Consider the following 17,730-nt stretch of genomic DNA (forward strand, 5'->3'; position numbering starts at 1 on the left):
CGGCCGGCGGGGGGGGCGTGGAGGCGATGGGAGACACGGGTTCTGGTGCGGCTTTTGCGAGCACAACGCCGAAAGCAGCGGCGGCCCCATTTAGCGCGGTGTCAAAAATGCGCGGGTCGAGCAAGACTCAAAGGACGGCCGGGGAGGACTTTCAAACCAACGCGGCAGCGTCAGACACGGGCAGCAAGGGCGGAGCAGCTGCAGAGCTCCAGCGAGCTGCCATGGAGGGACGCAGGAGACGCGCGGTGGTGACGTCAGACCCGGAAATCTGGACCCGGAGATCGGCTCGAATTGCAGCGCGAAGGGGGGCACCCGCGGGGGGGGGGCTGCGCGCTTTGGTGGGGGGTGTGGATACAGCGTCAGAAGAGAGCAGGAGAGCACAGATCCCAGAGGCAGAGAAACGAGTACGCAGACGGAGGAGGAAACTCAAGTTGTGAGCAGCGACTCGGAAGAAAAACGAAAAGAATAAAAACTTTGGGGGGTTTTTTCCTTTGTGGCTTTGAGTGGGAGCATGACAATGAAATTTTATAAGGGTGAAGTCGTGAGCTTCATGATGCTCATGCTTTTATCTGTTGCTTTAAGCAATAGAGCAAATCTACCTGTCAGTCAGCCAAAACAAAATGTTTGAGAAGCGTTAGCCCAGGCAGCAAATTTAGAAAGTATCTGCCTGACACATTCGAAACCAGAGAAACCATTCACAGCATGCATGGTTGGGTTGCCAGTGGGCGAATGGCCAATTCCAGGACATTCTCCAGTGGAGATTTCGCAGGTCATTAAAGATCCTGTGAATGAATGGTGTGCTTGGACACATCTTTTACCTGTGGCTTCTACCGAACCGCAGGAACTGGAAATTTTTGGGTCCACAACAATGGAGCTATGCATGAAATTCGAAATTTCGAATGTGTCAAGGGCAAACAAAAGTGTTGATGTCACACCAAATCACGAATATTATAGAAACGCATCAGCCTGGTGCAATCACACTGTGACAACAGCCAAAGGATCAATCCAGGTTCCAGTGCAATTGCCACGTGGGTTGTTTTTAATTTGTGGGGACAGAATTTGGCACGGCATTCCTGCAAATGCCAAGGGAGGTCCATGCAGCATTAGGAGAATTTCAATGTTGTCACCAGATTTGAAAGTGTTAAGAGAGCAAAAACACAAAGAAAAAAGGTCCTTGCAACATTACAGTGCAGACTGTGATGATGAAGTGTACACTTGGGACAAGGCAAGGAGAATTGCAGCAGCAATTTTCTCACCTCAGACAGCGTCGGGGGTGGCCTTGACTCAACTGGACCACATGGGTTGTTGGTTGAGCAAGCATGCTCAATCAGTCTCTCTCGCTTTGAGTGATATGTTAAAAGACGTAAGCAGTGTGAGAGAGGCAACTCTGCAAAACAGAGCAGCAATCGATTATCTATTGCTTGCTCATGGACATGGATGTGAAGAGTTTGAAGGAATGTGCTGCATGAATCTCTCAGATCATTCAAGATCAATTCATGAAAGTATTCAAAACATAAAAGACAGTATAAAGAAACTAGGCGAAGTCACTGGATCATGGATTGATGATTTGGCGGGATTTTTTGATCTTTCTCCCTTATGGAGAGGGTTTTTAAAAATGGGATTTTATATTTTAATAATTCTCTTAGTCCTCATGCTCATCGTCCCATGCATCTTTTTGTGTGTGAGACGTGTCATGAGTCAAGTTGCCAAAGAAGTCTTCTTGGTGCAAACAGAAGGGGGAGATGTGGGATCTCAGCACATTGTTCCCAATGTCCAGAGATGCCAGGAGAACCCTTGGGGGTCTCGAAAATCCTGGAATGTTGCCAAGAGTGTCTGGTGGCTTGATTTTGATCCATCCACAGAAATAACAAGAGTTTGAGGACAAGAGAATCACTTTAGAGTAAAAGGTGTAAAATAGACACATTTTGAAAGTGAAATATAGTCTTTAAGGTTTTTTAGGTACAGGGGGGTTATGGAGACAAGATGGAGGGATCAGGGCGTGTCTTGTCCTTCTTCTTCCTTCTTCTTGTCCTCCATCTCCTGTGGTGATGTTGGCATTTGGGGATTGGTTTATGGTGAAGGTGCACTTGCCAACATGGGTGAAAAGCATTGGGAAATAAAGGTAAATATTATGTACGTAGATATTAGTATAAAAAGACATGACCGCCCCGTGGGTGGTCAGAGAGTGCCTGTGACTGCTTGCAGATCAGACCTCTGTTGGGCAGACAGAAAATTTTGTAGATAAGAAATAATAAACAACCTGAAGACCGAAAAGCTGAAGAGTCCAGACTCGTCCTTTAAAACGCGTGCCACCCAAGAACCACACTACCCGTGTCGGGGCAGAGACAGACAGCCGAACCCGACATAAATCAACCCACAATACTCCATCCCATTTTCCTTCCCAGTAACAAAAAAACATTAATTATAACAAGGTGTTATATATGAAAGTACCATTCTTTGGGTTTTTTTCTTCATTGTCTAATGCATAAATTGGCTACCAATGCTTACAGTATTCAACCAATTGTTTTCCTGCCAAGGAATCTCCACCCACCCCTTTCCCCAGGGTTTCAATATACAGCCCAAAGGGAAGTTCTTCAGAATTCTCCCTTCAGCGGATTGACCCAATCCCATGATACAAAACTACAACAATATAAAATTTACCACTCACACACTCCAGAGCTTGAAACAAGGCACCTGTGTAAGCTCCCTACCCAACAGCCAGCACAGCTTTCAGCACCTTGGGAGGGAGACGACGACAACTCATAATGTGCCTTCCCTTTACCTTTCCTTTCAATCCAATCCTGTGAGGATTTTCCACCATGATTTTGGACAAGTGCACCCTTAATCCCATTCAGTAACTCTGTAAAATCCCAGGGGCCTTGCCCTGATCTCACCAGATCCAGAGAATGGAGGATCTCCCCAAAAAAGTCTTCAGTGAGGGCTGGAGTCCATTCAATCCTGTGAGACCACAGAGTGTCAGAAGCACTGTCCCATCTGATTCACCAGGAACTGTCACCAAAATAAACCCTCTAAACCCCAGTGTGCATTAAGAAGCAGCATCACTTTATTGCAGCAATGGGTGCAGGGGGATAACCCCACCTAAAGCGCCTGCCTGGCTCAAGGGGTTTCAGGGGCTCATTAACCTGAAATATCCATACTCATTACACAGGTGGTTACAGAAGATTCCAGGATCTTCCTTATACGTTTGGGTTTTTTTTTATTTTGCCTTGGTGCCTTCTTGGGGGGTCCTTGGGGTTCCTTGGTGATGTTCCATATATGGTGGTTTTTTTGCCCAGGTTATGTAAAGCTGCCAAAGGTGTTTATGATCCAAATGGGTTGGGGTGATTTCACTTGTTCCAGAGCTCTCAGCATTCCACCACTGTTACATAACTTTCCATTGGCCCTGACTTCTGCATAAGTGATACACAATAAGGCTGGACATCAGGAGGAAATTCTTCCTGGAAAGGGTGGTCAGGCCTTGGGAGGGGTTGCCCAGGGAGGTTTGGAGTGAGTGTCCATCCCTGGAGGTGTCCTAGGAAGGACCAGTGCTCTGGGCTGGTGACAAGGTGTGCATTGGTCATGGGTAGGACTTGGTCTCAGAGATCTTTTCCAACCTAAATAATTCTGTAATTTGCTGTATATGCAGTGTGATTTCACTCAAGTTAATCTATTCCATGGCCTTCCTGGGCACCAACATCAGGGTGATGAGTCTGTACTTCCCTGGATCCTCCTTTCAGCCCTTCTTGTAGATGGGTGTTGCACTGCCCCACCTCCGGTTTTCTGGGACCTCACTGGTGAGCCAGGATGGAAAATAAATGATGGAGCGAGGCTTGGGGAGCCTTTCCATCAGCTCCCTCAGCTCCCTGGGATGAATTTGATCCAGCCCTGTAGATTTTTAAGCGTCTCAGCGGGTCACCAATTGCCTCCTCCTGGATTACAGGGATCTGATCTGCTCCCCATCCCTGGCTGCCTGCTCAGGGACCTGTTTGCCCCCACGATTTTCGGTCTTCATAATAAAGACTGAGGCAAAAAAAGGCATTAAGTACTTCACCCTTTTTCTCCTCTTTGGTGACAATGATCCCCTCTGCAGCCTAAAAAAGGATGGAAATTTTCCTTGGCTCTCATTTAGTTGTTGATATATTTATAAAAATGCTTTTTGTTACTGTGAAAAACACTAATCACTTGCTTTAAAATTGTAAAAGTTTTGACAGAAATAAAATGGGTACAAAAATAGTAATAAAAATTAGAGCAATAAGAATTTGGACAATCAGAGTTAGGACAATAAAGGACAATAAAAAGCAAATACAGACATCTGGATGCTTCCTGGGCAATTAAGCCCCAAAAGCACACACGTTAACAAAGGATTAACCCTTAAAAGCAATAACCTGTTGCATATTCATACATCTCATACATGATGCATAAATTATTTTCAAACAAAGGGTGTTCCCTGGTTATTGTCAACTTCTCCTCCTTAATCCTGTTGGTGCCTCAAAAATGAGAAGGAGGTGGAAGAGAGTTTGTCTTTTCCAATAAAGAGGCAATAATTCTTTTCTTGGGGATTTAGGTGTTTTGTTGCTGTTATCTCTGTGCAAAGAATTCCTTTATTATCTCATAGCTAGTTAAAAAAAATCTCACAATGTCTAATTTCTGTTTTAACATTATGTTATAACCTAAAACGATATTTACCACACTACTTAAAAAAGGTCAATACAGTAACACTAATTAATACAACATAACAACTGCAAAGAGCCAACTATTTAATATGCACTTTTCACATTACCTTTCTTGGCAGTGCCCAGGCTGAGCTTTCACCTTTTCAATTTTCTCTCTGCATGACCTAACGAGATCCTTGCACTCTTCCCAAGCTCCCCGTCGCTTCTTCTGAAAGAGTTCTCCTGAGTTCCAAGCTCCATGTTCAGCCAGGCTGGTCTCCTCCTCCCCCTCTGGCTCCTCTTTTGATGGGCAGCTCCTGTGCCTTGCAGTTTTCCTTCTTAAAGCACGTGCAGCCCTCCTGAACCCCTCTGAAGCGTCACACTTCAACAAGTCCCTGAGAGTGACCTGTGTTTTCGGGGTCCGGAGCACACTTGTTAAAAGCAGCTAAGAAAGAAACGTGAAGGACAAGTCTTTGTTTGGAGATCCAAGGGCTGTCAACCACTTCAAAGAGGGTCCAGAAAAGACTCAGAAGAGTGGAGGGTGCTCTTAAACATGGGGGAAAGGGGGTGGATCTGAGGGAGAAGGGCCAATGGGAACAGGGAAAAGTGGTGCAGGGGAGGGGCAGCAAACCAGAAGAACCAATGGGATGATGGGGCTGAGCCCTGCAGCAAGCTGGAGCCAATAGGGACCGAGAAAGGGGAGAACATTCTGGGGGATCTACATATATGGTGAACAGGGGGCTGGGCTGGGCTGGAACAACTCGGAGAACCAACGAAACTTGAAATATTAACACGTCCCTGCAGAGGCCCCTGGGAGGGAGGCTGCTCTCGCCCCAACCTTAGAGGGAGGTTTCTCCGAGCTCTTTTCTGCCCCTGAACGATTGAGGTCCTGTAGCCTCAGTGCCGGACTTTTGAGCCTCCACACTCCTCAATTAAAGATTATTTCCTCAAGGGACTCTCTGAATCAGTATCCTACACAAGACAAAGCCCATCCCCTGGAAGTTGAAGGTTTTGTTGAAGTTCAAGGTTTCGTTGAAGCCTCTCCTTATTTCACGGAGAATTGAAAATTTCAGTCAATTCGTGGTCACCGTGCCCAGTGTGAAAAATGCGTATTTTATGATTGGCTTTTCGCAAATATTAAAGTGAATATTATATGTGTTATGGTAGAAAGTTATGCTGTATCAATTTTCTTAAGTAGTGTGTTAAATCTAGTTTTAAGTTATAATGTTAGACTAGAAACTATGCTATGTAAGATAATTTTTTAAAAGAGAGAAATGAGGTACTCTCACTGAGATAGCAGCCACAGGACACCCAAATCTTTCAGAGAAAAAGAATTTATTGCTCCCTTATCAGAAGAAACGAACTTCTTCCTGCCTCGCTCAGTTCTGAAGATGCCATCAAGATTAAGAGGAAGAAGCTGACACTGACCAGACAGAATCCTTTGTTTGAATAGAATTTATTCATCGTGTATAAGATGTATAAGTATGCAACAAGCTATTGCTTTTAAGGGTTAATCCTCTGTTAATGTGTGTCCTTTTTGGGGCTTATTTTGCCCAGTAGAAGGTACCAGTCCATAACTCTTTGTTTTTATTGTCTCATATTGTCCTAATCCTAATTGTCCAAATTTTTATTACTCTAATTATATTGCTATTTTTATAACCATTTTATTACTGTTAAACTTTTAAAATTCTAAAAACAAGTGATTGGCGTTTTTCGCAATGGCCTTCCCCTGATTCTTACCCGTAGGCACTCGGCCTTATGGAGGGTCCAAGGCCAGGTTGGACAGGGCTTGGAGCCCCCTGGGATGGTGGAAGTTGTCCCTGCCCGTGCAGGGCTGGGATGAAATGAGCTTTCAGGTCCCTTTTCAGCCCAGCCATTGTTTCAACTGATGATTCAGTGACATTCAGGAGGTGCAAACACGGGATCGCCTTCCTGCCTCCCCCAGAGCTGCAAACATCCCTGCCCAGGGTAGGGCTGGAATCCGCCCCTCACCTTCGGGTACCTCGAGTCCCACAGCAGGAACCCTGCAGTGCTCCTGCAGCCCTGGGGCTGTCACCAGGAGGGCGGGAGCAGCCCCGGGAAGGTGGGAGCATCGCTGGGAAAGTGGGAGCTGTCCTGGGAGGGTGGGAGCATTCCCGAGAGGGTGGGAGCTGCTCTGGGAGAGGGGGAGCATTCCCAAGAGGGTGGGAGCAGCCCCGGGAAGGTGGAAGCATTCCTGAGAGAGTGGGAACAACCCCGGGAAGGTGGGAGCAGCCCCATGAAGGTGGGAGCATTCCCGACAGGGTAGGAGCGTTCCTGAGAGAGTGGGAGATCCTTGAGAGGGTGGGAGCAGCCTCGGGAAGGTGGGAGCATTCCCAAGAGGGTGGGAGCAGCCCCAGCAAGGTGGGAGCAGCCCCAGAAGGGTGGGAGCTGGTCTGGGAGGGTGGGAGCAGCCCCATGAAAATGGGAGCAGCCCCCGGAAAGTGGGAGCATTGCTGGGAGAGTGGGAGCAGCCCCCGGAAGAACGGGAGCAATCCCGAGAGGGTGGGAGCAGTCCCAGGAGGGTGTGAGTAGCCCCATGAAGGTGGGAGAAGCCCCGGGAAGGTGGGAGGAGCTCCGGAAAGGTGGGAGCAATCCCGGAAAGGTGAAAGCAGCCCCGGGAAGGTGGGAGAAGCCTCGGGAAGGGTGGGAGCAGCCCTCGAAAGGTAGGAGCATCCCCAAGAGGGTGGGAGCAGCCCCATGAAGATGGGAGCAGCCTCATGAAGATGGGAGCAGCCTCAGGAGGCTGGGAGATGTCCTGAGAGGGTGGGAGCAGCCCCAGGAAGGTGAAAGCAGCCCTGGGAAGGTGGGAGCAGCCCCAGAAGGTTGGGAGCTGCTCTGGGAGAGGGGGAGCATTCCCAAGAGGGTGGGAGCAGCCCCAGGAAAGTGGGAGCATTCCTGGGAGGGTGAGAACAATCCCGGGAAGGTGGAAGCGGCCCCCGGAAAGTGGGAGCATTCCTGAGAGAGTGGGAGCAGCCCCGGGAAGAACGGGAGCAATCCCGAGAGGGTGGGAGCAGTCCCAGGAGGGTGTGAGTAGCCCCATGAAAGTGGGAGAAGCCTCGGGAAGGTGGGAGCAGCCTCAGGAAGGTGGGAGCAGCCCCGGGAAGGTGGGAGCATTGCCGGGAAGGTGGGAGCAGCCCCAGAAGGGTGGGAGCTGGTCTGGGAGGGTGGGAGCAGCCCCCGGAAAGTGGAAGCATTCCTGAGAGAATGGGAGCAGCTCCGGGAAGAATGGGAGCAATCCCGAGAGGGTGGGAGCAGCCCCGGGAAGGTGGGAACTGTACCAGGAAGGTGGGTGCATTCCCGAGAAGGTGGGAGCATTGCCGGGAAGGTGGGAGCATTCCCATGAAGGTGGGAGCATTCCCGAGAGGGCGGGAGCAGCCCCGGGAAGGTGGGAGCAGCCCCATGAAGGTGGGAGCATTCCTGAGAGGGTGGGAGCATTCCCATGAAGGTGGGAGCAGCCCCGGGAAGGTGGGAGCATTCCCGAGAGGGTGGGAGTAGCCCCATGAAGGAGGGAGCAGCCTCAGGAAGGTGGGAGCATTCCTGAAAGGGTGGGAGCATTCCCGAGAAGGTGGGTGCATTGCCGGGAAGGTGGGAGCATTCCCATGAAGGTGGGAGCAGCCCCGGGAAGGTGGGAGCATTCCCGAGAGGGCGGGAGCAGCCCCATGAAGGTGGGAGCATTCCCATGAAGGTGGGAGCATTCCCATGAAGGTGGGAGCATTCCCGAGAGGGCGGGAGCAGCCCGCGCCGCCGGCACCCGGTGCGCTGCCGAAACCTATTGTCAATGGCAATCCCTTAATTCCATTACACCTACCGCAGCAATCCGCTTAGGGGAAGCCGTGGAGAGGCTGAGGAAGGAGGAGGCATGGCTTAAATACACCTAGGCTTTATCCCGGGGGGAAGAGCACGGCCCAGGGCACGGGAGAGGCCGCGGGGCTCCTGGGCTCTGCTCAGGGCTGGCTGAGTCAAGGGGTTGAGTTAGAAATAGAATCAGTAAAAATCATATACTGTGATTAGAGCTTAACGAGGAAATCAGTCGATACCAGGTGGGGATAACTGAAACAAGGTTGGGAATGACGGGTGAGGTATTCCAAGAGTGCAGGAGCCATAAATACCACTGGCTTCTAAGAATGAGAGGAGGTTGGGACTGTGAGCAGCAAGTCAAGAAGCCCGGCCAACTTGACAGAGGTGAGAGTTTACCATGAGGAAGATGTCTTACTTCCTCCCCAGAAGCCCAATCACCCAATCAAAGAGGACAATTGCACAGCCATAATGGACATTCAGCTGATTGTATTACAAAGTATAAGGATTATGTATTATGCATGCTAAGAAACCTCTTGGATGTGTAAAACCTTTTATGTATCGAGAGCAGGAGTCTGCAACTCCTTCCACATGGGTTTGGAAACGATTCCACGTGCATCCAGTGCTGTAATAAATACAATGTATTGCTTCTTTTGTTACTAATAATATGATAAACTAATAACTAACAATAATACTACTTATCACTGTTTATTAGTATTTATTTATTACTTTTTTACAATGTTAATTAGTTGAAGAGTCATCTGTCCGTGCTTCACTGGCCACCACCAGCCTGCAGCCTCCTCCTCCACTGCTCTTGGGACAGCTTCACACCTTGTCACTGCTGTCACCTGTGTCCCTCGTGCTGCTCCCCAGCCCAGCTGTTCCCTCACATCCTGCAGATGTGTTCTGAGTATGGAGCCCCTCTGCCATGGAGCCAGGCTGGGAGAGCTGGGGGTGCTCACCTGGAGAGGAGAAGGATCCAGGGAGAGCTCAGAGCCCCTGGCAGGGCCTGCAGGGGCTCCAGGAGAGCTGCAGAGGGACTGGGGACAAGGCCTGCAGGGACAGGAGCCAGGGAATGGCTCCCAGTGCCAGAGGGCAGGGCTGGATGGGATATTGGGAATTGGGAATTGTGCCCTGGCAGGGTGGGCAGGCCCTGGCACAGGGTGCCCAGCCTGGATCCCTGGCAGTGCCCAAGGCCAGGCTGGACACTGGCACACCCTGGCACACTGGGAGGTGTCCCTGCCATGGCAGGGCTGGCACTGGGGGGCTCTGAGCTCCCTTCCCACCCAACCCAGTTGGGATCCTGGCATCCCAAGGTGCTGCTGCCTGCCATGGCTCCGGGCTGGGCTTCTGATTCTCAGCACACAAATCCTGGGGGGTGCAGATCTGGGTGGTGAGAGGGAAAAACTGAGCTCTGGGCAGAGCCTGGAGCCCCTGGCAGGGCCTGCAGGGGCTCCAGGAGAGCTGCAGAGGGACTGGGGACAAGGCCTGCAGGGACAGGAGCCAGGGAATGGCTCCCAGTGCCACAGGGCAGGGCTGGATGGGAAATTGGGAATGAGGAATTGTGCCCTGGCAGGGTGGGCAGGCCCTGGCAGTGCCCAAGGCCAGGCTGGACACTGGGGCTGGGAGCAGCCTGGGACAGTGGGAGGTGTCCCTGCCCATGGAATGAGCTGATCTTGAGCATCCTTTCCCACCCAAATCACTCTGTCACTCGCTGGATCCATCTCTGCCCACTGCCCTCCAGCCCATTCCCTGCTCCACCTTTTCCTCTTCGCCACGTTCAGCAGAAAGAAAAGACAAACACCAGTAAAAGGTGTGGAAAATTTTATTCTTTTTACTGAACTTTATTAGTTTTCTGTTTGGCTTAAACACAATAAATATTTCAGCAGTAGCATTGAACAGACTGGAATTCACACCCACTGCAGTACCTGAACCCCCAGACCCTGGACTCTGGGAAAGCCATCGGGGCCCCTGGGATCACAGCACCTCACTGTGGGCCACTGCCAGCACCAGTGTCCCCTTCAGCACAAGGGACAGGAGCAGGAACGTGTCCCTGCTGGCAGGGAGGGATGGGGGCAGATTTTGAGGTCTCCAACCAGCTCTGACCAAATGGGCTCTGTGGGTGCTGTGGGCTGAGGCAAATTACCCCAAAAACTTCTGCTCCTGGGGCAGGGATGGATGTCCCAGCCACCTCCTTGGAGACCAGCCTGGGGACTTCTCCAGCCAGGTCTGACCACACCTGGATGGGCCAGAGGGTCTTTTCCACAAGCAAAGAGGTCAGCATAGCTCCCACTGTCACCATGGAATCACTGGGGTTGGAAAAGCTCTCTGAGCCCATCAAGGGCAACCATTCCCAGCACAACCAAGGCCAAAGTGCTGTCCCATGTCCCCAGGTGCCACATCCACAGGGCTTTGAAATCCCTCCAAGGATGGGGGCTCCACCCCTGCCCTGCACAGCTGTGCCAGGGCAGGACAGCCCTTTCCATGAAGGAATTGTTCCCAATATCCAACCTGAACCTCCCCTGGCACAGCCTGAGGCCATTTCCCCTTGTCCTGTCCCTGTCCCACCAAGAGCAGCCTCTGTGTCACCTCAGCCCCTGCTTTGACACAGCTCAGAGGTAGAGGTGGGTAAAACCAGGAGGAGCCAAGGCTGGTTTCCCAAAAGCACCCCTTCCCTAGGGACTTTCCAGCTCTGTCAGAAGCAGGCGTGGATGCTGTCAGGGAAGGGTTTAGGGCCCTTACTGGATCAAACCAGCTCTGACTCCCAGCTGCAGATCCTTGACAGGCCAGGAGGTGACACCAGGCCAGCTCTGTTTAAGGAGCTTAAAGATGCTCCCAGAGCCTCCAACTTGCAGAGCACTGCTCCCAGCTCTGGCAAAGCCTTGGGGCAGGGGAAATGAGGAGAGGCAGCTGTGACCAACCAGGGCCTCCAGGAGAGCTGGAGAAAGCCTGGAGGGACAGAAGCCAGGGAACGGCTCCCAGTGCCAGAGGGCAGGGCTGGGTGGGATATTGGGAATTGGGAATTGCTCCCTGGCCAGGAGGAGCTGAGGAGCCAGGACCTGCCCTCTCCGTGCCCAGGAGCGCACCCCATGGGAAGGACAGAGTCCAGCCAGCACACAGCATCCCCCTCAGGGGCTGTTACCCAGGAACACTTTAATACTTAACACATGGTGGGCAATACAAGGGTTGGTTCTCAGCTGCCACACAGGGTTTGGTCTCTTTGTTTCTATTCCCCTCTCAGAATCCAGGAGCAGAAATCACTGGATTTCTAAGAGCCAAAGGAGAACTCCCCTCCCCAGCAGCTTTCTGGGCACTGGGATGGGCTCTGCTCACCATCCCTGTCCCCACCAGGTGCAAGCCAGCCCAAACCCCAGCGCTGATTTAAGGAGATTTTTTTCTACTTTCAAGGTGCAATAAATTAAGGCACCAAAGAGCCAGAACTCCCCCAATATAAAGCCTGTGCAGAGGAAGCAGTTCCAGTTTTGGAGAGGGATGTTCTTCCTTTATACCAAGACTTAAGCTCAGACAGCTTCTCCCAGCCTCAGCAACATCCCAGTCCTCAGGGGCCAGTGATGGCCATGGGAAGAGACAGGACAAGGCAAGTGCCAGGTTTGGGAGCCCAGAGTTCAATTGGAAGCCTGAGGGAACAGCTCAGTTCTTCCCTGCTTGGGCAAACACAAAACTAGACAGAAAATCATCCAACACACACATTTTTCAGTGTTGCCAGCCCAGCTCTGCTATCTGAACAAGTCCCACAGGAAGCTGTGTCCCAGCTGAAGATTCCCTCTAATTCCTGTGCGAGCAGGACTTAAATTTAATCTCCATAATTCTATTTCATTAAATAGCAGGATTCAAAAACTCAGGTGCAGCCCAAGTCATTTGTCCATGGAGGGTTTGGGTTGTTTTTTGTTTGGTTGGTTTTTTTTTTTTACAACATCAGTAAAATGGATTGGAGGAAGCTACTTTATTAAATAAACTCCGAAAACCATCGGCCCCCTCTCCCAGCCCCGCCGCAGCCGTAGGGACACGTGAGATCCAGAGCCTCCCACAAGGCAGGACAGCCCTGGCAAGGGCACAGTTTGCTCCTCACAGGCTGTACTGTGACCAGGGGCTGAGCAGGGGTGACCAAGACTGACCAAGGGCTGCCCAAGGGCTGCCCAAGCAACCCGTGAACTCACGAGCTCAACCTCAGGGCTTCCAGTCTTGGCATGACAGTGATTCCAATTTCCAAAAGAAAAAGCATTAAACAGCAGTTACACGTTGAAGGCTTCCCAGAGCAGGAAGAGGCTTCCCCTGCAGAAGGAAATGGCTCTGACCAAGCTGTCAGATGCCCCACGTTGCACAACAATCAGTGTCTGAAGGAATTTGTTCCCATGGTAGTTCCACCTGCACGATTGGCTGTGCTTGTTCTCTTCCGGATGCAGCCTTTCCAGAGCCTGGGTTTAAGCTACACTCTTCATTCAAGCACAGGTCTTCATTGAATCAAGCCAACAGGAAAGAAAATCAGCATTCAGTCTTCACCACCCCACTCGAAGAAGTCAATTATAAAAACAAATTAAAAAATAAAATCAACGCAAACACGTCTCTGACAAGTGGACAGTAAACAAAGAGATGCCTGGATGAGACACGCGGGTGCTGGGGACAAAGAGAGGGAGATCTGAAAGGTTCCCACCCCTGGGAGCATCCTGAAGGTGCACACACGACCAACATGGGGCTTCAGGTGCTTCTCCCAGCAGTGGAATTGCAGTTGGGAAGGGCCAGGCTGTTCCTGGCTGTGGAAAAGGGGCTCAGGCAGTAGGAAAGGACCCACAGAGCCAACCCATGACAGCAAATCCATGATGGTAGGAATGGGGAGAGCTTGGCTCTGTAGTCTCAGCCACCTTCCATAGCCCAGAGCCCATTCCCAGACTGGGAACACACATGGACACACAGGGACGTGCCAAGATGTGGTCCCAGGTACCACACAACATGCAGAAGCCACATTCCCACTCCTATGGGAAACTGAGCCCTGATTTTCCAAGCCCCCCATTTAGGATTGAACCACAAGCTTTGAGTGTCTTTTTTTCCTCCCATTAAAAAAAAAAAAAAAAAGAAAAAGACAACAAAGGTGCTAGCAAGTGTTTGCCCAAAAGCGGGAAGGCAGGACAGAATGTGGCAGAGCTGTCACCATCTGCTCCCAAAGTACCAGCCCAGCACAGGGGCTGTCCAGACAGCAGCACAGGGGACAGCCAGGAACTACCCCCACCACCAGGATGTCCCCCTGCCCTTGGAGGAATCAGCTGCGTTGCTTTTGGTGTCAGGCCAAGGTGCTTTGCTCAGGTAAAGCCTTTGCATCCCCAAGCAGCTTTCCCTGAGCAAGGGCCGGAGTCAGAGGCTTCTCTGGGAACATTCAGCTGGTCTAAGGTACAGTAACAGCGACCTGAAAGGCTCCTCCTCCTCCAGCTCCACCCAAAAGCCGAAGCTTGCAGGGATGGAAGAGCAGCAGGAGCCGCCCCGGCCCGGCCCCGCCCCGGCTGCAGCGGCTCCCGCGTGTCCTTGGCCCTGTCCCGAGGAGAGTTTGATCTGTGGTGATGGCTGAAGTATTTACAGGTATTTGCAGCAGGTATTTACAGTCCTTCTGCAGCCCGCAGGCCGATTTTCTCCTCCTCTGCTCCCAGTCAGTCCGGAGTGGGCTTGCGTAGGGAGAAGGGCCGGATGTTGAAGTGCCTGCTCAGCTGGCTCACCTGGGGACGAGGCAGACACGGGACTGGGTTATCCTGGAGCCCGGGGGGTTATCCCAGCTCCCAGGCATGGGCAGCAGAGCAGGCAGAGCCCCAGACCTGCTCCGTGTCCCCACCAAGCCCCTGCCAGCCGCTGTGCCCAGCCCCATCCCTGTGCCCAGCACTGATTCCTCAGGGAACAGCCCTGCTCCCTTCCTAACCTTCCCAAATAACATCTGGGAGCAGGCTCACCCTCTGCTTTTCCCCTCCATACGTGCAGGAGTTGGGAATGCTGAGCCCAGACCTGGAGGATTTTACCCTCCTCCTTCATTATTCTGTTTAAATTGATTTGATCATCTCAGATATCTCTATAAAATATTCCTGAATCCATTCAACGTCAGAGCTGGATAATTTCCTTCCTGCAAAAGGAGGCTGAGCTTGACACAGTCAGGGCAGAGGCTTTAATCCTAATCATTCTTCCCAAATTCAGAGCAGTTTGGGATTATGTCCCAATCCCAAAGCCTTGAAAGGCTCTTCAGCTCAAAGTGAAGAGGAGCTGGCCCAGATGGGCCCTTGGAAAGGCAGAGGGAGGGAAAGAGGGAGCAGAGCACTGGGAATCTCCCAGGAGGGCATGGGCAGGAGGATTACACCACCAGCTCAGCCCCATCTCCAGCTGTGATTCCAAGACCAAATTTATTTAAGCTTCTTAGTAATTCAAATCCTTCTTGCCCAGAAGCCTCATTACACTAATTGGAAAGACAAGGCAACCTGGCTATTACTCCTTGGCTGTAATTACAGCTGGGACACGACTCCAAAGGCTCTGGGGTGGAACTGGGGCTCCCAGGGGAAGGGGCTTCCCAAGGAGGGTGTCCCCACTCCAGCTGGGACACGTGGCCCCTTGTCCTCCTTCCTCAGCAGCTTCCCAGTGGGACTCTGGGCTTCTCCAAGCTTGTTCTCTCTGTTAATCCAAACTCAGAGCATGAGGAGGAAACCAATCCCTGGATCTGTGCACAGATGGACAGGAGGAGGGGAGGCCCTGGAGTTGCTGTGTTCCCACTGCCCCCAGCAGCAAAATCCCCACTCCAGCACCTTGGAGAGCTCAGTGGGAGACTCAGAGCCCCTCTGCAGGGCCTGAAGGGGCTCCAGGAGAGCTGCAGAGGGGCTGGGGGCAAGGCCTGGAGGGACAGGAGCCAGGGAATGGCTCCCAGTGCCAGAGGGCAGGGATGGATGGGATCTTGGGAATGGGGAATTGTGCCCTGGCAGGGTGGGCAGGGGCTGGGAAAGAATTGCCAGAACAGCTGCGGCTGCCCCTGGATCCCTGGCAGTGCCCAAGGCCAGGTTGGACATTTGGGGCTTGGAGCACCTGGGACAGTGGGAGGTGTCCCTGCCATGGCAGGGGTGGCACTGGATGAGCTTTCAGGTCCCTCCCAACCCAAACTATTCCAAGACTTTGTGCTTGGTTTCCAACTCATCTGACACATCCCAGGGAAAGGACAGCCCCTGCCACATCCTGTGCAGTTCCTTTCACCCCCATGCAACCTCCCCAAGCCTCTCACAAGGAATGCACCCCAAATCCCACAGGGCTCACAGAGCCATTCCCAGGCATATTCCCAGTTTCACACAGAGTACTCCCAGCCACAGCCCAGCCCCAGGAGGTGTCACCTACCACGACCACTCCGTAGTGGATGTGTGCCAGGGTGAGGAAGGCTGTCAGCAGGTACAGCAGGAGCGTTTCACTGCCTGGAGCCAGCCCAGACACCACCAGGAGCAGCACGGCCGCGATGGGCAGCAGCATCCAGTTGAGGGGCTGGCACCGTGTGCTGCTCATCTGGCACACGATCAGCTGGCACTGAGGGGACAGGGACAGAGCCTGAGCCTGCTGTGGGCTCTGGGAGCAACAGATTTTTGTCCCCAGAGCAGAGGGAACGGTCACTTGTGTGATTTGGCACTGTTGGGGCACCTCCAATGCTGGGGGCAGCTCTGGGCCCCTCCTGACACGAGAGACCTGCAGGGGCTGAGGGAGCTGGGCAGGGAATGGAGCCCCAGCAGGGGCTGAGGGAGCTGGGCAGGGAATGGAGCCCCAGCAGGGGCTGAGGGAGCTGGGCAGGGGCTCAGCCTGGAGCAAAGGAGGCTCAGGGGGCCCTTGTGGCTCTGCACAAGTCCCTGCCAGGAGGGCACAGCCAGGGGGGGTCGGGCTCTGCTCCCAGGGAACAGGGACAGGACAAGGGGAAATGGCCTCAGGCTGGGCCAGGGCAGGCTCAGGGTGGACATCAGGAGGAATTTCCCCATGGAAAGAGTTGTTAAACATTGGAAAAGGCCCAGGAGTGGTGGAGTCCCATCCCTGGAGGGATTTAAAAACCCCCTGTGTGTGGGGACATGGAGCAGGGGTGACCTTGGCAATGCTGGGGGACAGTTGGACTCAGTGGTCTCAGAGGGCTTTTCCAGCCTTAACACTCCCATTATTCTACCACTAGGCAGCTAAATTAAATTTTGACCAAAAATTTAGTCCTCCCATTTTAAGTTTATCCCCAAAAGGAGGCAGGAACTCCTCTCCCATGAGCACTTTGCTGCTCACGGCACATGTGAACACTCAATTTAACCAATTCTCCAGTCCCTCAAGCATAAAGCAGAAGCTCTTACAGAGATGTTGGCAAAGGCTGTTCCAACCATGAAATAGAAGAGCCTGGGCTGGACCTCCAGGATGTCAGTGGGGGACAGGAAGATCCAGGTGGTGCAGAGCAGGAACAGCAACACCGGGGACACCAGGGGCAGCAGGATTTCATACACAGAGTGGTGCTTCAAGGTGTTATTTTTATAGGCCCTGAAAGACAAGCAAAGAAATGAAAATACATGGAATGACTGAGAAATCCCTGGTGCTGCCTGCAGTAAGCACCTGAAGGGGCTCCAGGAGAGCTGCAGAGGGACTGGAGTGATAGGACAAGGGGGAATAATTTCCCACTGCCACAGGGCAGGGATGGATGGGATGTTGGGAATTAGGAATTCTTGGTTGTGAGGGTGGTGAGGCCCTGGCACAGGGTGCCCAGAGCAGCTGGGGCTGCCCCTGGGTCCCTGGCAGTGCCCAAGGCCAGGCTGGACAGAGCTTGGAGCAGCCTGGGACAGGGGAAGATGTCCCTGCCCATGCCAGGGGGGTGGCACTGGATGAATTTTCCACCTCCTTCCCACCCAAACCCTGCTGGGATTCCCCAAAACTCACTTGTAGAAGTTGTAGAGGCTCATGGGCAGGGTCACAGTGAGGGCACAGGCTGGAAGAGAAAAGTGCCACGTTAGTGCCCCAGGCCAGAGGGGACACCCCATGCACCCCAAACAGGAGGCTCTGGCTGGGCTCTGCTTTAAATTCCCTGCACCAAAAATAGCTCCTGGTGCCCCAGGAATAGCTCAGCACTTTTGGAAGAAGCTGCTCTCAAGTCTGGCCCAAGAGCTGTAATTAAAAGTTAAAGTCTGCTGTAAGTTGAAGGCATTTCCATTTGAAAGGGCTGCATTAAGGAGCTCGGGTTTGTGCTTTAAACAGAGACAAAGCTTAATTATAATACAACTCTAATGAG

At 52.3% G+C, this 17,730-nt stretch overlaps 1 protein-coding gene across 2 annotated transcripts in view; it reads right to left on the reverse strand.

The window, feature by feature from the left end:
- Positions 1-10,277: 10,277 nt before the first annotated feature.
- Positions 10,278-17,730, reverse strand: part of SELENOI (selenoprotein I) — a 30,997-nt gene continuing 23,544 nt past the window's right edge. Inside the window, exons 7-10 of one of the 2 annotated variants that reach the window (XM_036405230.2) lie at positions 17,382-17,430; positions 16,808-16,988; positions 15,834-16,016; positions 10,278-14,191 (exon numbers count right to left, since the gene is read on the reverse strand). In XM_036405230.2, the coding sequence (XP_036261123.1) occupies positions 14,075-14,191; positions 15,834-16,016; positions 16,808-16,988; positions 17,382-17,430 (530 nt within the window). In that variant the 3' untranslated portion in view covers positions 10,278-14,074. The remainder of the gene's footprint in view (positions 14,192-15,833; positions 16,017-16,807; positions 16,989-17,381; positions 17,431-17,730) is intronic. The other variant, XM_036405231.2, reaches the window with a different exon arrangement.

This window comes from Molothrus ater, chromosome 32, assembly GCF_012460135.2.
Source record: "Molothrus ater isolate BHLD 08-10-18 breed brown headed cowbird chromosome 32, BPBGC_Mater_1.1, whole genome shotgun sequence".
Taxonomy (NCBI): domain Eukaryota; kingdom Metazoa; phylum Chordata; class Aves; order Passeriformes; family Icteridae; genus Molothrus; species Molothrus ater.